The sequence below is a fragment of the Orcinus orca genome, chromosome 13 (genome assembly GCF_937001465.1).
Source record: "Orcinus orca chromosome 13, mOrcOrc1.1, whole genome shotgun sequence".
In the NCBI taxonomy this organism is placed as follows: domain Eukaryota; kingdom Metazoa; phylum Chordata; class Mammalia; order Artiodactyla; family Delphinidae; genus Orcinus; species Orcinus orca.
Window position 1 is genome coordinate 66,985,115 of NC_064571.1, and position 14,687 is coordinate 66,999,801.

General features: G+C 53.7%; 1 protein-coding gene across 1 annotated transcript in view; it reads right to left on the reverse strand.

Annotated features, from left to right (window-relative positions):
* EHD3 (EH domain containing 3) overlaps positions 1–13,906 on the reverse strand; it is a 31,276-nt gene extending 17,370 nt beyond the window's left edge. Inside the window, exons 1-2 of the mRNA XM_004268186.4 lie at positions 13,008–13,906; positions 2,896–3,072 (exon numbers count right to left, since the gene is read on the reverse strand). Of these exons, the coding sequence (XP_004268234.1) occupies positions 2,896–3,072; positions 13,008–13,234 (404 nt within the window). The 5' untranslated portion in view covers positions 13,235–13,906. The remainder of the gene's footprint in view (positions 1–2,895; positions 3,073–13,007) is intronic.
* Positions 13,907–14,687: the final 781 nt, after the last annotated feature.

A 14,687-nucleotide genomic window follows, 5' to 3' on the forward strand; every position in this document is an offset into this window, starting at 1 on the left:
GTTTTTTTGCGGTACGCGGGCCTCTCCCTGTTGTGGCCTCTCCCGTTGCAGAGCACAGGCTCTGGACGCGCAGGCTCAGCGGCCATGGCTCACGGGCCCAGCCGCTCCGTGGCATGTGGGATCCTCTTGGACCAGGGCACGAACACGTGTCCCCTGCATCGGCAGGTGGACGCTCAACCGCTGCGCCACCAGGGAAGGCCGAGTCAGTAGTTATTTTAAAGCCACTCAGTTCGCGGTAATTTATTCTGGCAGCCCTAGGAAACTAATAGAAGCAGGTGTAAATGCAGCCCAGAAATGAGGGGCGGGGAGAGAAAAAGAGGGGGTGCGGGAGTGTGTGTGTGTGTGTGTGTGCGTGCAGGCACCATTCCAGGAGAGCGCTCATCACTGGGCTGGAGCCCCTAGAGATGTGGCCAAGACAGGGAGGCAGGGCCTGGATCACAAGGGCCTTGAAGGCCACATTAAGAGGTGTGGACTTTATACTGAGGGCGGGAAAAATCCATTGGAACATTTTAAGCACAAGAGTGACACAGTCTGATATGATGGTTGTCAGCATGTCCAGTTCAGTTCAACAAATATTTACGAAGCATGTGCTGCGTTTCTGGCACTGCGCTACATAGCGGGTCAGGAAAGTCCATGGTACAGCCCCCGCCCTACCGAAGCCCATGGTTTTCATCGTGCCTGGGGCCCAGCCGCATTCCGGTCCTTAGGTTCTAAGGCACACCCCAGGATTCCTCAATACATTCCACGTTTTGCTGAAGCCACCTTGAGCGGGGCTGCTGTCACTTGGTGACCAGAAGGTCGTGTACATGGGGCTGGTGTTTGGGGCCAGGGCTGCGGTTGAGGTATCACCCAGGCTGGGTGCATGGAGTGAGAGAAGGGCAGGGGGCTGAGGATGACTCCAGGTCAGAGGAGCCAGAGACCAAGGGGACCAAGGTCTGCTAGGGAGGCAGGAGGAGGGCCAAGGAGCTGAGAGGGGCTGGTGGTTGAGAGAAACCAATACCCAAGAGAGACGGGGTAAGGTGAGGACGGAAAGTGCTCACCGCTTGTCACTGAGAGGTCGCAGATGACCTTCACACGGGCAGCTGTGACGGGGTGAAGCCATGTTCCACAGGTTGGGGGACAGGAAGAAGTGAGGAGGTGAAGCCCTGAAACTTGGCTGCGACAGCAAAGCAAGGGGGTAAGGGCTAGTAGGGCCTGCTGCAGGGCTTGCAAGAGGAGATAGATAGTTCCAGGCGGGGAAGGAGCCACGGGAGGTGGGGAGCTGTCAGAAAGAGTAACTGACAGAGCCGTCCCTGGGCAGATGGCCTGATGCACGGGTCGGGGGTGCAGGGGCGCAGACCTGAGGGGAAAAGAGAGGACTCAGCTCTCTGCAGGCTGCGTGGACGGCAGGGGCGGGGTGGGCGGGATGGGACTGATGCAAACGAACTCCCTTTACGGACAGTTTAAAACAAACCAACTACAGGGAATCCATGGATACGGGCTTCCATCTTCTCTAGAATAGGAAGCAAGGTCACCTGCCGAGAGGGGGGCCTGAGGTGTCTGGAGAATGCGTGGAACACCCACAGAGAAGGGGAGGGGAGATGTCAAGGGCCGCGAAATGGGATCACGGGGCAGCAGGCGTCCGGGGTGTAGCCTCCCTGTGTGTGTGCAGTTGCAGTGAGGCTGGTGGCACATGGAGGGCCCTCTCCCACCCCAGCCCCGCCCCAATCCTGTTATCCCTCCAATGGATGTGCCTGACAGATCCCCAGCCAACAGTTAATCTACACATCTGTCACCCAGCTGTGGCACGCTCCTGTAGAGAAGCGCGACCCTTATGGTGCTGTCTACGTACGCAGTGCCATCTATGTATGTCGTAGTGCTTCTGCATTAAGCCACATTCTTTCAGTCCGCTGTGTGTATGTGTTTGTGTGTATATATATACTTTCAGTTTTCTCTGCCTGGAATATCCTTTTTTTTTTTTTTTTTTAACCCTTTTAGTGTGATTTCACTCATGATTGAACATCCGGTTCAAATGCCAACTTTTCCGCAAAGTCCTCTTGCCTTGGAGGAGGACATGACTATTATCCTATTTTACAGATGAGAAAAGTGAGACACAGACCAGTCAGGTAACCCGTCTAAGATCGCGGTGCTATTTGGTAGGATGTGAACCCAAGTCGGTCTGAAGCCAAAGCCCATAGTCTTTACCTTTACTCTAAATGTCTCAGTTAGAGAAAGTAGTTTAAACATTTTTAAATGCGATGCAGATGCAAAGTTGTGGTGTGGATCTACGTAACAAGCGTATCAGGGGATCAGCCTGCATTCCAGTTAAACAGAATAGTGGGAAGGCCTGGGCCAGCTTGCCAAGCAGTCTCTAGAGCTTCCTCCACTCAAACTGACCCAATGGCCCTGGTGTCTGCAGGCTGACTTGTCCCAGGGGAGGTGACTTGTCCAAGGTCACAGAGTGAGTTTAGTAGGAGGGTCAGTGCTCAAAGCCAGGGCTTCTACCTTACGTCCAGTGTTCCTGCCACCAAGTAAAAACAATATCTAGGAACAGAGAGGAACCTTCCTTTGCCTCCTGTCAGTTGGATGCAAAGCCCTTCCGTAGTTTAGGCAAAAGCTGGGAACTACACAGAGTAGCCCTCTCTGCTTTTACTGGAGGGAGGTACACATTAGAGAAATGTGATTTAACTAGTTGAACCCTTCCCCCAACTCGATCGGGAGAAATCAGCTCAGTGTTTGCAGCTCGTGCATCCCTAATCAATGGTGGTTTCATTCCCAGCAAGAAGGGGACAATCGAGAGAGATTCCAGGTCTGGAAAAGGTAGAGAGTTTCCCAAGACCCTGCCCCGCCCTTTCACCTCTCATACTCCAAGAAAAGAGAGCTCCCAAGGCCTGTGTGTGTTCCCTCTGCACTCACCTGTTCAAGAAGGCATTGCCAAAGGCGTTCAGTTTCCTGAAAGGTTTCTTAGGATCCACCACCAGGGCATTCCCGGGGATAATGCCCTCCATCTCTCCCTGCATCACTGCAATGAAAGAGTCCGTGGTCGGCTCGGGCCCAATCCTCATGCCTGGGAAATCCTGTTCCAGCAGGTACCTGGCAGAAGGGAACACAGTCATGATGCAGGGATTCTATTCACAGATCAACACCGCGTGCCTACCACAAGGCAGACGGTGTGAGTCATGGCAGAGGGGCAGATCCAGAGCAAGGAGATTTCACAGCAGGGAGAGATATTCACTGACGGGGAACCCAAAGACCTTTGGGAGGAGGTGGGATTTCAGTTGAACTTAAAATAACAAATCTGTCCTTCTCGGTCCATATCTTTTTCCCTCCATGAAGCAGTGCCGGGGTGTGGGGCAGGGGGCGCGGGGAAGAGCAAGGTTTGGGCTCAGAAATAAAGCGTGGCTGGCTTGAAACTGATTCCCACACAGAATATTGTAGACTTCACAGCTATAGGGAGTCTGTCAAAGTCCCTGCACACAGGCTTGGTTAGAATTAGAGCACCCATAGGCTCTGCTGGCCACCCATAGGCTCTGCTGGCCACCCACAGGCTCTGCTGGCCACCCACAGGCTCTGCTGGCCACCCATAGGCCCTGCTGGCCATCAATAGGCTCTGCTGGCCACCCATAGGCTCTGCTGGCCACCCACAGGCTCTGCTGGCCACCCATAGGTCCTTATCTATTTATCTGCTTAGTCAGTCATTTAATGTAGAAATAACTCGTACATAATACAAACTGTGTGACAGGAACACTATGACAAGTGCATGTCCACCCCACCCTAGACTTTTGGTCCCACCCTCTAGCACAGGTACCAGGCTGTGGCCCCAGGGGACAGGTACCTCTCTTTGCTCCAGGCCTGGGCAGTGAGAGCCCAAGGCCACTGCCCTTCTCCACAGCTCCCTTTAGAGCACATGGTGAGCCACAGAATGAAGAGAACAGGCTGGAAAGTCAACCAGGCCCTTTGGAAGGAGCTCAGAACAGCTTCGAGCCCACAAAGCTTAAGGTTGGAATGCGGGTGAAGGAGTCCAGAACTGCCCGGGGTTGGGACTGGCCAGAGAAGAGTCCCAGGGGCCATGATGGACAAGAGCTAAGGGGTGTGTTGCCCAACAAACGCAGACCCTTGGGTGAGCCCTCACCGTGTGCCAAGACCCTCCCCCTAAACCTTGCGGGCCAGTGTTCACGCTCAGAGGGAAACGTCAAGGAGCCCTCAGGAGGAGAGATGGCAAGTCAGAGGCTGCTGGCTGGGGAGAGAGCCTGAGACCTCCAGGACCAGCGTCCTCAGCTGGCTGCCCGTGGAGCAACCGTGCAGCTCCAGCTGCCGGTGCCGGGGCCCAGCCCAGAGGTTGTGACCCGCCGGCTCAGGGCAGGGTCCTGGCGACCGGTCCTTTTCAGGAACTCCCCAGTTGATTCTGATGTGCAGCTGGGGTTGACAACCTGCTCTAGACCCTGTCATTATCCTGATGACACCACTGACACTCAATAGCATGTCCATGCCGTACAGCGCACTCATCACTTTGAGAACGTATCTCTTTCTGGCTTCACCGCACCCCTATAGGTAGGTACAGTCGGGCTCTGCGTATCCGCGGGTTCCACATCTGAGGATACAACCAACCGCGGAGGACCCGTGGTTGAATCCCAGAATGTGGAACCCGCGGATCCGGAGGGCCGGCCGTACTGTGCCATTTTACATAGGGGCTTGAGCATCTGCGTGGGAGGTGGGGTCCCCGAACCAAGGTCTGCGGAAACTACCAAGGGACGGCTGTACTGAGGAAACCCAGGCTTTGAAGGGTTCCCTCAGTACAGCCGTCCTATTCGCCCACTGTTAACTCTTGAACGTGACGGAGCTGGAATCCAAACCCTATCAATCTAACACTAAACCCTTTGCTCTTCAACTGTCTTCTACCCCGAGGAAACGCTCTCTGCCCACCCTGTGCCACCCCAAGGTGGGTCTGCTCTGCCCAGCGAGTGGCAGCCGGGGGCACTGGCTGGGGTTTCTTCTGGCTCATCGACATCCCTGTGTGTCCTGAGCTGTTAGTTTACTCCGTGCTTGCAGGGCAGTTCAAGTCAGGTTGCCACGGGCTCCCTCCCAGAGGAGCTGGCAGGGGAGCTGCTGCAGAGGGGCCGCTGCCCAGGGCCACCCCGCCTGCACCGGGGGGTTTAGGTTGCCTTGGGAAGCCTCCCATCTCCCTGCAGGATCCCAGCCCCACATTCTGGGTGTGAAAACAGGATTTCCTCCCATCAGAGGACCATTCTGAAAGCTGGATTGGGGTGAGGATAGATCACCACAGCTGCACTTGGACGACGCTTCAGGTTTTCTCAGACGCTTCAGGTTTTCTCAGACGCTTCTGCTTCAGGGTTTCGGGCGAGAGACAGGGAACCTCAGGGCCTGGGGCCAGCACACCTGGTTTCTCTAACCTTCAGAAGGTTCTCGACCTCTGCAAACCTCAGCACTTTCCTCTGTAACATGGGAGACCATTGCTGTGATTTATTAAGCATCTGTGATGTGCCAGGTACTGTTCTAGACTTTCCATGAATTGTCTCGTTTCATGTCACGTTGCTGCTGATGTGAGCACGGTGACCCTTATGGTCAAATGGGCCTCATGGGTAAACCCACCTCATCGGGTGTTCTGAGGGTTAATAAGTTACAGACCTTAAGCACATAAACCAGTACCTAGAACCTAGATCATCATCCCATTTTACAGAAGAGAAGATAAAGGTTAAACTATTTGCTGCAGGTTACGCAGTCAGTAAATAGCAGAGCTAGGATTTGAATCTAACACTCACGCTCCTAACCACTGCATTCGCTGTCTCCCTTCCTGCCTGAGGTATCTCCTCGACCAGGAAATGCAAATGGGCTGAGCACCCCCTTGGGACTAGAAGGAGCAGTGGGACAAGAAGGCCACAGAAGAATCTGGTTTGGCAGGAGGCCGGCCGGGGCCAGGCCTTGCGGGAAAGGTTAGGCTTCAGGGCCCACAAACCCAGGAACTGCTCATCTCCATAAACAGCTGCCCTTGGGGTTCACACTTCGGCCTCAGTGGGTGGGACGTGGCAGCAAAGCTATTGCTATCAGGTGGCCCAAGCAGGCGCCAGGCCCACTGGATCTAAAAGGATATTCTTGGGACTTGAAGCAGTTTCATGAGAATCAACACCGTGATCTGGAAACCCCATCCACGCTTGCCCATGTGCAGGGAGCACCTGTCCCAGTGGGTGCTTGGGTGAGAAGCCCCAGGCAGGGGGTGTGGCACGGGCGAATTCTGAGGCAGAAGGAGGGTGGTGGATATCATCAAAGGCTTCAGGGACAGCTGAAATAGACAGGGGTGGAAGCAAACAGTCTGAGGCACCCTTGAAAATGCCCAGCCTGAACAGGGCCAAGCAGCAGTGGGGAAGTACCTTCCTGACCCAGGCGTCTCAGATTTCATCCCTGAGATGCACTGTGCTGGCAGGCAAAGGGTGATGCACCCCAGCATAGCGGGGGCCACTTCCCAGGATGTTCTGCAGCTGCAGCCTCAGGCGGCCCAGCCAGGGCCTGGTGGCTGGAACTGCTGTCCTGCCTCCTCGGCTAAACCCACATGACCCCAGGTTTGCTGACCACACATGAGTCTGGAGAAATACAGAGTTCAGTGAAGCCAAGAGCAAGGCCAGGGATGCAGTCAGGCCAAGCAGAGAACCCAGGGCTGGGTAAATTCTCAGGGACATTTGGGTACGGCCTGCAGCCCCAAGTGCCCCCTTAACAAAGCCACCACTGTGTCCAGAAAGGAAAACCTATTGAGGAATATCATGGCTGCTTCTCTATGGGGAGCGATACAGATGGCCTCTGTTGCCAGGCAAAAACATTCCCAAGGCAGTGTAAAAAAAGACAAGTTAATTCAAGCCTGGGGGAGAGCAGCTGAGATGGGGAAGCAAGAGCATAAGGAGGGGCTGATAGGCTGAGCACCTGCTGTGAGGCAGGTGCTGCTCTGCGACCTTTCCCTGAATTATCCCACTTATTCGGTCCTAGAAGCGCTGTGGGATGGCTGAATTATTTCAGTTTCGCAGGTGAGCAAGTTGAGTTGGAGGCTGCCCGAGCTCAGGGCCAAATGCAAATATTTAGAGGCCCAAAGAGCTGAAAAGTTTTGGGTCCCCCTTCCTTGCTATCCCATGTAAAATACATACTAAACCATAAAATGGGCATAGGGAAGTCCTACGCAATTCAGATTTACCCATGAGGCCTACTTTTGTCCGTATTTTTCTTAAGCAAACTCTTTCCTCACATTTCCGTCATCTTTTGGTGTCCTGCTTGGCTGGCAATCTAAGCATGTGGCTTGCATTACTGGTGACCTAAGCACCCAGGGTAAGGTGTGGAGCCAAGAATCTTAACCCAGTCTCCAGGGTACCCATCTCTGCAATAGCGGGACCAAACCTCCCCTCTGCTGGGGCAGCATCCAGGGCGAGGAACAGAGGGCCGGGGCCACAGGAAGTACCACCAGAGGCCTGGGCTGGCTGGACCCTCTGCCTCGGCTCAGTTAGGGAATGCGCCTTGGTGGGCGTCTGCTTCATCACAGATATGGCCTTGGACAAGTCCCTCAAGAGCCCACTGCCTCAGTTTCCCCAGTTTATAGAGCGGGGCTAATCCTGGGTTTCTAACTAGCTCAGAGGGTTAGAGTGAAGGTTTTGAGATGACATACATGAGTTTGGGAAAAGCAAAGGCTACACCAGACATGCGCCCACATTGGCAGAGACAATAATTAGAGAAAACAAACGTCTCATCACTGCCTGTAAGAACTCAGCGCATTTCTACCTGGACTGCAAATCCAGGGCCCTCGCCGCCTCTGTGAAAATCCACATAGCTCTTAATTTGCATATCTTCAGGTAGACGCAGAAGGCATGTATCACTTTCTGCCTGTGTTACAGGTACTCGTGTTATATATCTGTATCTTGGTTTGTTTTGTTTCTGGTTTTGTTTTTGGCCGCACCATGTGGCGTGTGGGATCTTAGTTCCCTGATCAGCGATCGAACCCATGCCCGCTGCAGTGGAAGCGAGGGGTCCTAACCGCTGGACCACCAGGGAATTCCCATATATATCTGTATCTTTGATCTCTCTAAGCCTTGTGTACTTGAGCTTTAAAATGGGGTCAAGACAATAATGCTTGTCCTGTCAGCCTCTCGGGGTTCCGGGGATACCGTAAGTCACTCCATGGACACAAAGTGAGGTAGGAGATGGGGGACTCAACGGCTGAGTTGAGGTCGGAGTCAGCTCTGTGCTCCACGGAGCAGTCGCCGCTGCCCCTGGGGCGCAGCAGCCTCCACCAGGGATCAAAGTCATCAAAGTGACCCCAGCACAAAGGAGACCAGTGGCGAGACTGTCAAGCCTCCCACTAGCCTTGCCTTGTCTGCCCACCCCTGCGACAGGCTGGCCTGAGTGACCCTATGAGTTGTCACTATTCGTATGTTAGAGACAAGGACACTGAGGTCCAGAAAGGTTAGACCTTCCAAACATGGTCTCTTGGCTGGGAACTGGTGGAGCCTGGGTTCTGCCGAGCCACCCGTGTTCTTTCCATGGCTGCATTCTGCTGTCAGTGGGAGTGGGATGGAGCCCTTCCCCAGAGGTCCTTCTCCCAATGGCCTCCACACCTGACTCTCAAGGCAGATCTTAAGCCGGACCTCAGGCAGGTGGACCCAGTGCCTCTGCCCTAGGCCCTCTGCTCCCTTGAGTAACACTCAAGCCTTGTAAGAGGCAGGTGGATTTCCAGCTAGTCCCACTCAAGGACCAGCAGATCAGAGCCCTGGCAGGAAAAGGACATCCATGGACCTTGGAGTGGGGACAGGAGTGAGGACTTGCAGGGGCTGTGGCTGGCAGGATGGGCCTGGCAGAGGTCAGTGGGCCTACCTGGAATGGAAGGATGGCCCCTTCTCCAGCCCTTCAGCTTGCCAGAGAATCATCTTTCCTGGGTGGTGATGCTGCCATGAGGCCTGGGCATTAGAGATGCCAGGGAGATGATGGGAGAGGGTACAACCACAGGCAAATGCTGCGTCACCTCGGGGGGAGGATGCAGAGAGCCCCCTGAAAAAGTGGGGGAGGTCGAAAGGGCTGGCTGAGCAGCCCCCCCGACTGGCCCACCCCACCATGTGCTCATTCATGGTTTAGAGTCCGGGTCACGCTATAGAAGAGCCACAGGTGACCCTCAAGATCAGCTCAGATCTCCCTGTGGACAGCCAGGCAGCTTAGCTCCAGCAGCCCCGGGCCCCATACCCAGTGCCGCCGCAGCCCAGCGAGGCCTCCCTGCGGCCCCTGAGACGCTGGGGACACTGGGCCTTCCAGTCCCTGGGGCAGCCAGTTATTCACCTCCATGACCAGGGGGCCAAACGGTGAGAGAGAGGAGGGACCTGAGGCTTCAGGCCAGAAGGAGGAAGAGTGAAGGGAGAAAAACAGCAGAGGAGGGAGGGAAGGCTGTCAGGCCAGAAGGACACAGAGCTACTGTACTTGGAAAAGGCAGCCTGTGTTGAAGGAAGCATCCACCAGCCAATTTATTGTTTATTACCCTGGGTTGCCGGGCCTTAGGCCAGGGAAGTTATTTCAGGCAGAGGTCATAGCACATTAATTAGTTGTTAGAAGAATGTCCTTTTCTGTATGTTCTTCCTGAGACAAGAAGTAGACCCTTAAGCAAGTACATATAACTGAAAGTGGATGGACACTCAGAGCCGGGGAGTGAAGAAGGCAAGTCTGCTTCCGAGGGGAAGGTCCCTCACAGGTTCAGGCCGGAACACAGACCTGAATCGCTGTGTTCAAGGCAAGAAGCAGGGATGGGAGAGGGCGTAGCTGCGAAGGCAGGCTGTACTCTGCACCCAGGCGCACTTAGCTACCCCAAGGGGAACTTTCTTTGCTTTGGGGGAGGGGTGTTGTACCAGCCTACCCTCTTGGGAAGCAACTCAAAAATATGACTCTTAATACCAAGATTAAAAAGTAAGAAAATGTTAAAACAAAACAAAACAAAACAAAAAAACAACCCCAGAACTCTGTACAACCTTTGGCCTAGTGATTTCACTTCTGGGAATCTCTGAGAAAACAGTCTAATATGTGGAAAAATATTATGCACAGAGATATTCAGAGCGATTCTACAATAGCAAAAAATAAAATTAGAAACAACTTCAAACATTCAAAAGAAGTAGATTGGTTAAATGAATAACTGCATATACATGCAGTGAGATATCATGTGGCTCTCAAAAATAATGCTTACAAAGATTTTTAATTTACCCGGGAAATGCTCATGCTATGAGTGAAATAAATCCACATACAAAATTACATTATGGCATGATCTCAACTGTGTTATAAAATAGCTAAAAATACCGGTGGAAAGATATATATATATATATATATTTTTTTTTTTTTTGCGGTACGCGGGCCTCTCACTGTTGCGGCCTCTCCCGTTGCGGAGCACAGGCTCCGGACGCGCAGGCTCAGCGGCCACGGCTCACGGGCCCAGCCGCTCCGCGGCACGTGGGATCTTCCCGGACCGGGGCACGAACCCGCATCCCCTGCATCGGCAGGCGGACTCTCAACCACTGCGCCACCAGGGAAGCCCTATATATATAATATTTAAAATGGTTTCCCGAGTCGTGGGATGATGGGGCATTTTTTTCTTCTTCCTCAAATTTATTCTTGTCTGCATTTTCCAATTTTAAAAAATAGCTGTTCAGTGGATTTAATGGAAAATATGTAATTTGCTTTTGGAGGGCTTCCCTGTGCTGCAGCCCCTCCTCCCCTGCTGGTAGTCTCTCCCTCAAAGGGAGACAGCCTTTGATGCACGAGCTAAATTCAGTTACTGACATGAGTGGGGAGGGAGAACTCTTGTACTCGGAGGATAAGAGAGAGGAGGGATCTGCCTCTCCTGGCCTTCCTGTCCCCCTCAGATAAGGAGTAATCTATGGCAAGTTGGCTCTGCCACTTTCTTAGACCCAGTTAACAGCGAGCATGACTCAGGCAAAGCCAGGACAGTGTCTCAGACAAGAGGCATGTCTGCTGCTCCAGGATCCTGCCCTCAGGGACACTAGCTTCTCCCCATCTCCCCTCCCATTCTGCAAACCTCTACTGGGAGCTCCTGTAGCTGAGACCCCAGGAAGGCCCCACGGAGCTAAGGCACAGTAGTAAGTGCTGGGCTACAGGAAGGAGAAGCTCTAAATAACGTACTAAGAATTATAACCAAGGTGTGTCCAGAGGGCTGCAGGAGGCTGTGCAAGGGCAGGAGCGACCTGTAAAAGGCCTGTGCTTCCCGTGGGGCATAAACCGGACCAGGTGGAGGATGCGTGGTACAAAGGAAGCCGTGAACAGAACCCAGGTAGCTTTGAAGTGCCTTTGGCAGCAATGGGTGTTTAACAAAATAAGGGAGATGGATTAGATCAGGGGTTCTTGCCCTAAGGGCCAAGGCAGCCCTTGAACCCCCCAAATTATATGTAAATTTGGGATGTATGTGCATTTTTCTAAAGATGGGTCCACATATTTCATCAGATTTTCAAAGGAGGTACTGACCTTTTGAAAAGTTAAGAAGCAAAGAATTAGATTCATCATTAAGGGCCCTTGTAGTTCTAACAATATAAGATATCCAAAAGCCAACATTCCCCCTGGGTACCCAACTTCAGAAATCACTCAGCCTCTCAAAACTGCTGAGTCCAAGGCTGTCCACCCCACAGGGAAAAACTCATCTGGTGTTCCATACATGACATGTTAGTATGCTACATGCCCTGCTTCCAAAAGGCTTGTGTTAAAAGCTTTGAGCTGGAGCAAATTTGAATCTAGAAAATCAGGAACCAGACTGTGAACTTTTCTGCTTTCCTCGCCAAACAAAGCACAGTGTTTTGCATGTTGCAGGTGCTTTGGTCAATGAATGGAAACAAGAGCACCCCTACTTTGACACCTTCCACAGGAGATGAGCACCACTGACTCTGGGGGCGGTGGACACAGAACACATCACCACTGTGTACGAGCCTGACTCTCTACACAGAGGGCCACGAGCACCCTCAGCAGCTTGCAGGGCTGTGAACGAGGCCAAGGAAGATGGCCTGGCCTTGAAGGCTGTGGACTGGAGAGAAGCCTGTCTTCTAAAGATGGGAAAGGTCCTATCGCTCTGGTGGACGATATATGGACCTCTCTGAACGCAGGGTGGACAAGCTGACTTCCTGACTCCAGCCCAGGGATTCTGTAATTCAAGGGGATGGATGACTCACGCTCAGAGTTACAGGCATTTAGCCAACCATCTCCTCCCATGCATCCAGGACCTGCATCCCAGGTCAGTCTCCCACCCTGTTACATGGCTTTGAGCAATGTATTTAACTTCTCTGTGCTTCAGTTACCTCCCCTGCCAAGTCAAGGGGCTGGATGAGACCATGGCCAATATCCCTTCCACCTCCAAAAGACTTTAATATGATTACTGAGCCATTAAGATCAACGGAAAAGAAAAATGCATCCTGCTTCTGGACACTGTTTGTCGCCAGTCTCCAAGAGATATCTGTAGGAGCTCTGCTCAGTGAAGGAAACGGATAAAAGAAGGACACGTGGAACTACCAGACAGAGGGCCACAGGCTCCCAAGCCCACCTCCTCAGCTGCAACTGTAAAGACCTCATATGAGTGGCTGAAGCCTTTAGAAGGCAAGGGAAGTGGTCCTGCCCATCAAGGGTATGTCCCTACAAGGACAGGGGGTAAGACAACCCCACCAGCCTAAGGTACTCTTGCGACCAGGAGCTTTCTCACTTGGGCTTCCTGGGTTTCAGTTTTACCGTCCATAAAATGGGAAGAATAGGGATGGCTCTGAATTTTAACACTTCAAACTGACCACCAAAGCCAAGGGCTAAGTGCAGTGGAGAGGCACTAGGTAGGATAGAGCAGGGGACCATCCGATGCAATTGTGGGGTAAGCTTTGGATACCCGCACATAAGGATTTTTTCAGAGCTTTCTAATGAAGACTTCTCACTTGTCTCCACGCAGGAGGGGACATCGGGAGTGAGCGCAGGGCCTAAGCGCTGGGCGGCTGGGTGGGCTGCGGGGGCCCTGGCCGGCTCACCTGATGAAGGTGGTCTTCCCGGTGGAGTACTGGCCCACCAGCAGGACCATGGGCTTGTTGTCGAAATCAGCATCCTCCAGGGCGGGGGAGTGAAACTCGTGGAAGCGGTAGTGCTCTTCCAGGGGCAGCAGCTTGGTCCTGTAGAGTTTCTTGAGACCCTCGCTCACCGTCTGGAAGACCTCGGGGTCCTTCCTGCGGCGGTCATCGGAACGCAGCCAGCTGAACATCGCGGCCACCGCTCGCCTTCTCGGGCCCGGTGCGCAGTCCCAGCAGGAGGGCGCGGAGTCCGGCGACCCCCGTTCCTTGGGGAAGGCGTCCTGCAGGGCGGGTCCGTCGGGCTCCCAGCTGCGCCGCCGCCTCACCGGAGCGCGGGGCTCAGCCACACCATGGCCGGGGCGCAAGGCTCGGGGGTCCCTGGGGCGACTGCGCGGGGCCGCGAACGCGCTCTTCCCCTGCTCCTGGGACCAAGCCCAGGCCCGGCTTCATCCAGCAACCAAGGCCGGAGGGAGATAAAATATCTGGGCTGGGTGGGAGGGCTGCGATCTTGGGAAAAAAGTCAAACCTGCAATTAAAATGTCAGATGCCGGGGTCCCCGGTCTCCCCCAGCTCTCTCCCGCTTTGGCTCGGGTGCAGTTTAGGGATGGTTTGGCTCTTCTCCCGCCCGCCTGGGAGGCTCAGGGGAGGAGGGGGCGCTGCCCAGCCAGCGGACAGCTCAGCATCTGCAGCCGCAGCCCGCAGCCCCAGGCGCCTGTTTTAATGCCAGCCGTGCAGGAAGCCGGCTCGCGGAGGAAGTCCCCGAGTACTGGCAAGGCTGGCGTGGCCCTGCGGCCCCGGCGGGGAGAAGCTGAGCAGGGAGCCGCCATGTTTATGGGCAGTCGCCCCACTAGGGACCCGCGACCGCTTGCTGCCTGGAAAGGGAGGGATGCTGAGCTCGGTGGGAACGGTCTGGTATTTCATTCCCGGCCACTGGAGGTTTGATTTGGGAACAGCGCCCTCTCAGGGACAGCTGCGAAGACAGAGTTGACCTGCTTCACGTTCTCCCTTCTCTTAGATGTAGTCTTTCCTTTAGTTGCTGAGTTCAGTTCCTTAGGATGACAGGTTCTCTATTACTTGGGAATATTTTTCTTGGGGCATGGAAAGAAGAGCCCAATATCAGCTTGCCCCAAATGACCAAAACTGTCACTACCCAAACTTTCTGCTAGGTCTAGGAAGAAGTCAAAACCATTTTCATTCATTCATTCATTTGTTCATTCCGTCCGGTAAAACCAAACAAAACAAGCAGAACCTCCACAAGTAGTGAACCGGTATTATGGCACAATTTTGGTGACTGTGGTTACAAACTTGATCACCAAGATGAGCACATACAGTCTCTCCCTTCCAGGAGCTCCAGCCCAGGCCGGCCTTAAAGAGGAGATAGGAGCAGAGGGCCCTGGGTGCACAGCGGGAGGAGGCATTCTTTTTGCCTGGATACTATGAGGAAGATGTCACAGAAGGCAGACTGTGAGCTGGACCTTCAATGACGAATCTACAGAGAAGAAGGAGGACATTCCAAACTGAGTAAAGGGCACTTGCAAAGGCTGGGGAACATGGAAAAACTTGGTGTGGTGAAGGCAGAGAGAACAGTTTGCTACCTAGAGTACTGGGTTCAGGAGGGTGGAAGGGAGTGACTGAGGCTAGGCA